This window comes from Lygodium microphyllum, chromosome 2, assembly GCF_053477565.2.
Source record: "Lygodium microphyllum isolate KBCC chromosome 2, Lygodium_microphyllum_v1.1.10, whole genome shotgun sequence".
NCBI lineage: Eukaryota > Viridiplantae > Streptophyta > Polypodiopsida > Schizaeales > Lygodiaceae > Lygodium > Lygodium microphyllum.
The window spans coordinates 30,646,673-30,652,173 of record NC_141136.1 but is presented as its reverse complement, the minus strand read 5'-3'; the positions used below and the strand labels follow the sequence as shown (position 1 = coordinate 30,652,173).

General features: G+C 39.2%; 1 protein-coding gene across 1 annotated transcript; it reads left to right on the top strand.

Annotated features, from left to right (window-relative positions):
* Positions 1-3,510: 3,510 nt before the first annotated feature.
* Positions 3,511-5,085, top strand: LOC148039575 (putative pentatricopeptide repeat-containing protein At3g13770, mitochondrial). The gene is made up of 4 exons (XM_087661679.1): positions 3,511-3,970; positions 4,082-4,295; positions 4,535-4,707; positions 4,880-5,085. Exons 1-4 carry the CDS (start codon positions 3,511-3,513, stop codon positions 5,083-5,085), a joined length of 1,053 nt encoding a protein of 350 aa, XP_087517805.1.
* The last annotated feature ends 416 nt before the right edge of the window (positions 5,086-5,501 follow it).

The window sequence follows — 5,501 nt, the reverse complement described above, 5'->3', positions numbered from 1 at the left end:
CTTGGGGACCTTCCAGCCTTCACTACGCGCGCATACATCACCCGATCTGTACACCAAATAAATGTAGCATATACTAAGTCTAATGATGACTATAATTATTCCATGCTACCCCACATGAGGATTGGTTTCATAACTATTGTGGCAATACAAGTTATGTTGTGAGACTGCAAAATGATACTGCATTAGATATCATTAGCATTGGGGATGTTAGACTACAGTTTGATCCAAGCATCTCTTTTGTTTTGGATAATGTACGTCATGTTCTAGCTAGCAATCTCTATTCTTTGACTGTATCTAAGTTTGTTGACCATGTATTGGATGTGATCAATTTACCACATGTATTTTTAACTAGCTACACTCTCTTACAACAAGTGATAATATAACTCAAATCTATGAGAGAGAAAAAAGATCTTATAGTAGCATCCATTTTACAAACCTCAAATTGGATAGTTAGATTCCACATGAAAGTAGCCTTCAAGGGATTACAAGAAACAATTGGGACGAGTCTCATTATTATAGTCAATCAGATGCAGGAGAGAGCTAATAGAGCTTATCATGAAATGCTCCAACAATTACTTTTATTGACTTGGCACATTCCCTTCACAAAGATTCCCATGTGAATAATCAACCTTTCACATTGTAGAAGCAGATTTCAGCTTCAATTTCTTCATTGCTTTCTTACGCTTCCTTTCCCATTGAAACCTTTGAACTTTTCTCAAGAGTTGTATTGTTAATGATTTTGTCATGAAATTCCTACTTGGTGATACCAAGTACCTCTTCCAAGGTAAATTCCACCCAATTGTTTAAAATTCGCTCTTTAAGAACCTTCTTGAGATCCATGGTTATCCCAATATCATTCTCTATTGCTTGTAGAGCATTTATCACAATAGTTTCTGTTTGAGCAAAAGCCTGCACCACCTGTTGTTGTTGTTGTACTTGCATAAGCATGTCCTTATTCTACACTAACTACTCCAAAACATCACTAGAAAGTGTGCTTGAAGGTTCTCCTATCTTGCCTTTCCTTTCGACAACTTGCCATATTAGGTGGGTTTATGAATATCGAAGAGGTTCTAGTCAAAATGTTGTATCTTTCGGGGATCAAAGAGAGAAGGATGTAGGGAATTGGAGATAGAATAGAAGAAAAAAATAGGTAGAAGATTAAAATTAATCAAGAATGCTAGAAATCAAGTGGTCTTCAAGACATGTGCATACATTATGAATCAATCATAAAACCTTTTGCCAAGTCTATCAACGTCTTTATATAAGATAAAGGCAAAGATTGATGATTCAAACTCTACATGTATTACATGTAAACTTTGTTGTACATCGAGGACAAAGAGTCTAAACAATCAAAATTTCAATAGGTTTACATGATTTCTTGATAGGAGAAACCAAAGTACATGTCCCAGGAGCACTATGTATTTCTAAAACCCGAGAAAGGAAACAAAAGCATTGTATGAGACTCCAAACACACTTCAGCCCTATGTATTCGTGGTGATTACAATGATTGTTTGATTGCTAAATTCCAAGACAAAGGGTTCTTGGATTAGCTAGACAATGTCTACTCTAGGATACTTGATCTAAATTCTCCTAGATCACTCCTTCTCAGCTCTTCTTGTCTTCAGAGTGTTGTTTGCTACTTGAAATTTGCGATTGCCTACCACCACGTGCTTCAAGAGCGGTTCTCTTATTATGAGATTTTCCAAAATTGGCTAAAAAGACACTTTCTTTCTGTATGTCACTGTATTCTAAAAGTTTACTACACCTTTTGAGTATCTCTACAAGAAATAATGGCTAGAATATCAAAAATAGACTAAAATAGTAAAAAAATCTCATGTTTTTGAACCATTCATATTATGGACAGTAATAATAATGACTAATATGACATTGAATCTCTAGATTAATAAGAAAGTGAGATGGTGATACACCTCAAGGCTTTTCATAGCGTGTCTACATAGCGGCATGACAATGCAATGTCAATGTAATGGAGTGGGATATTGGGACTCCTAATGGTCCCCATCCAATCAAACTCAGTATGATATTATCTAATGATGAGTGTACAAACTATGTATCACTCCTACTATAGGACTTTATGGATAATTTGCATGGAGATATGGTGAATTGAAAGGGATTCTCCCTACTACTGTCATGCACATGATCCCATTGAAAGAAGGTAGTAAGCCAGTAAGGAAAAAGGCTAGAAAAATGCCTTTTGAGCTGAGAGAGACAGTCTTCTTAAGTATTTTAAACTTCCAAAGAGTATATTTTATACCATCTAACATACCTTTATTGAAGATTGGTTGACAAATCGTTAGTATTTGAATAGGTAGTACAACACCACCGCCTCTAGAACTACTTCATGTGCCAGAATCACTTGTGGAAATCAATGTTGCTCCTGCTTGCTATTGAAGCCTTTGTCTCTCATGTACTCTTTGATCTCTAGAGACCCCTTGGTCCTAATACCATATAAAAATTACACGGTGCAGCAAATAGATTTTGAGCAAGAGATAGAGAAAGATAGTACACAACAAATAAGAGGAGAACAAAAAATTTCTTTAACTCTAAACAAGTTGATACAAAGATGGCTCTGTCCACCTATGCACTTCTAATGTGAAGCTTAGATGGATATCTAGATAGAAGATAGGTGAAGAGATTAAGACTACCTAGAATAACTTTGATTGAGTGAAAGGATGGATTATGAAGGTTGTGAAGGGGTCTACCTTCTATAGCCTATGAATGGGGTCATGATGGATGACCTTCCATATGCACCAGTGTCTATTGACCTTGCATGTGCACATGTGTCTGTTGACCTTCCATGTGCACGTGTCTATTGACCTTGCATATGTACATGTATCTATTGACCTTCCATATGCATTTGTATCTATTGACCTTCCACGTGCACCTCCAGTAGTTTGGTAAGGGCTAGTTCTAGAGGTCTCAAACCCAAGATAGGGGTTCTTGATAACTTCCTTATCTTGCAAGTTGATGTAGTGTGCCTTGAGTTGCTAGCAACTTTAACTATTCTATCTAACACAAAGGCTAGACCTACAATGGTCACCTTTTGGCCACCTAGCACATAGACCTTATCTGACATACGAGTCAAGACCCACCAATGTCTAGGCTCACACTTGGCTTCTCCTCATAATGGGGGCCTTACAACTTTGAGCACTATGGATCATTGGTGGAACCTTATGAGGGTAGGGCATTGAGGCTATCTAACACAAGCAAGTAGCAACCTACCCATCAAATGTGAAGTGTAGCCTTGGAAGCAGCTCATGCCGCCCTAGTCTACCTTTGCAATAGAGCCCTCCCTCCTAACTACAACAAGCTTAACTTCACGTTGTCGTACTGCTGCGCATCCGAGGTGTGGAATCCACCAAAAAGTTGTGTGTGTGACATTTGTTACTTTGTACATACTTAGTCATTGTGTTTGCATTTTTGTTCTGCATGGGCAATATAGTGGAGAGGGGTTTGGAGCAAGAGGAACTTATCTGTAATGCTTTGGTTGACATGTATGCAAAATCTGGCATGCTTGGAAAATCCCAAGAAGTATTTGATAATATTTCAGCTCGAGATGTCATATCATGGAGTGCGTTGATTACATGTTATGTTCAACATGGATATGATGAGCAAGCAGTGATGTGTTTTTTACAGATGCAGCTTGAAGACATGTCTCCAAATGCTGTTACATTTGTTTGTAGCTTGGAAGCCTGTATTAGCATAGGATCCATGAATGCAGGCAAGCAATTATATATGGAGGTTGTGAAGAGAGGTTTGGAAGTGAATATATTTGTGGGAAGCATAGTGGTGGATATGTTTGGGAAGTTTGGCTCAGTTTCAGAAGCACAGGAAACACTTGAACAACTAGAGGATAAAGATATAGTGCCATGGAATGCCATGATAACTTGCTACATTGATAATGGCTATGGCAATGAAGCATTAGCTTGTTTTGAAAAAATGCAGCTCAGAGGTATTTCTCCCAATTCTATCACATGTATCTGCAGCTTGAAAGCTTGTGGTATGGTAAGAGCAATAGAAAGAGGCCATCAATTATTCAATTGTTTCATTATACATGGTTTAGAGAGCAGCCCGTGTATTGGAGGTGCTGCAATAAATATGTTCTACAAATGTGGCTTACTAGCAAAAGCACATGAGGTGCTTAACAAGCTGCCAGTTCGAGATGTGATTGTGTGGAGTGTGTTGATTGCAGGGTACGCTGAATATGGACTTGCCAGTGAAGCACTGCACTGCTTCAAATTAATGCGGCTAGAAGGAATTTCTGGAGATGCTGTCACGTATGTGTATGCCATAAAAGCTTGCGGGACCAGAGAGGCTCTTTTTAGCGGATGATGTTGCTTTCGACCTACTTTTTTTTATTCGGGTGGAGGAGAGCAATCAAGAAGAGGAGGACAAGACCAGAAAAACGGGGATGGGGGATTACTTCAGTCATATGTGAAATATGGTTTGCTATATCTGGGATTCTAGATTAGTTTCCTAAGTGACTCCCCATCACTAGAGTGACGTATCTTGACAGGCTTTCTTTGAGGTTTGAGCCGGAGGGGAAACCTTCACAGCTGTCCGCAGTTGATGATGTAGATAATGGGAGTAGTCACGGTGCGATGAGAGAATTGCTACATAAGGTGCTGCAGAACAAGTTTTTGCATATGAGCTCAACAGCGATGAAAGGGGATACAAAAGAGGATGATTGTCAGTTATGCATCATCTAACAGTTTTAGGAGGGTCGCAGTCATGCGGATTTTCGCTGGAGAATGTCCATAGCACGAGAGGAGACATTCGAATCGCATTTTTGGAAGTATCAGATTCAAGTCCATGGAAGGGAGTACTTCCAAACCTTATAAGCTGAAGCATACATTAACAGGGCACAAGACGGCTGTCTCTAGTGTGAATTTCTCTCCAGACGGCAAGTTGCTTGGAAGCTCATATGCCGATAAGACAGTTCGGATATGGAGTGCCGCTGACGGAACCTTTCTGAAAGAACTCGAGGGCCACAACAAAGGCATTTCAGACTTTGCTTGGCCATCTGATTCACGCGACTCTGGAATTATAGCACAGGAAAGTTTTTGAAGACCTACACGAGACATGTCAACAAGAAATATTGCATGTTCTCTACCTTCTTTGTAACCAATGGAAAATATATAGTGAGTGGTTTAGAAGATTGTTGCATATATCTGTGGGATCTTCAATCAAGAAACATAGTTCAAAAGCTGGAGGGTGATACTGACACTGTGCTGTCAGTCTCATGTCATCCAACTGAGAACAAGATAGCATCAGGAGCTCTTGAAAATGATAAGACAGTCAAGATATGGGTTCAAGAACAGATGGACGTGGTTTTAGTACCTTGAGGTGAAATAGAATTTTCAGTTCTTAGAGTCTTTCCAAAGAATGGCTAGCCATGCATGGGACACTGGGAAGCATGTGTATTCCATTGTAATTCACGTCTTGAACATGTTTGGTCTTTGTTTCGTGAAGCTTGAAGAAAA

Coding starts and splice junctions, on each gene's coding strand:
- LOC148039575 (XM_087661679.1), top strand. CDS start 3,511: ATGTATGCAAAATCTGGCATGCTTGGAAAATCCCAAGAAGTATTTGAT. Junction 3,971..4,081: donor TGAAAAAATGCAGCTCAGAG/GTATTTCTCCCA, acceptor TACATGGTTTAG/AGAGCAGCCCGTGTATTGGA. Junction 4,708..4,879: donor GGATACAAAAGAGGATGATT/GTCAGTTATGCA, acceptor ATACATTAACAG/GGCACAAGACGGCTGTCTCT.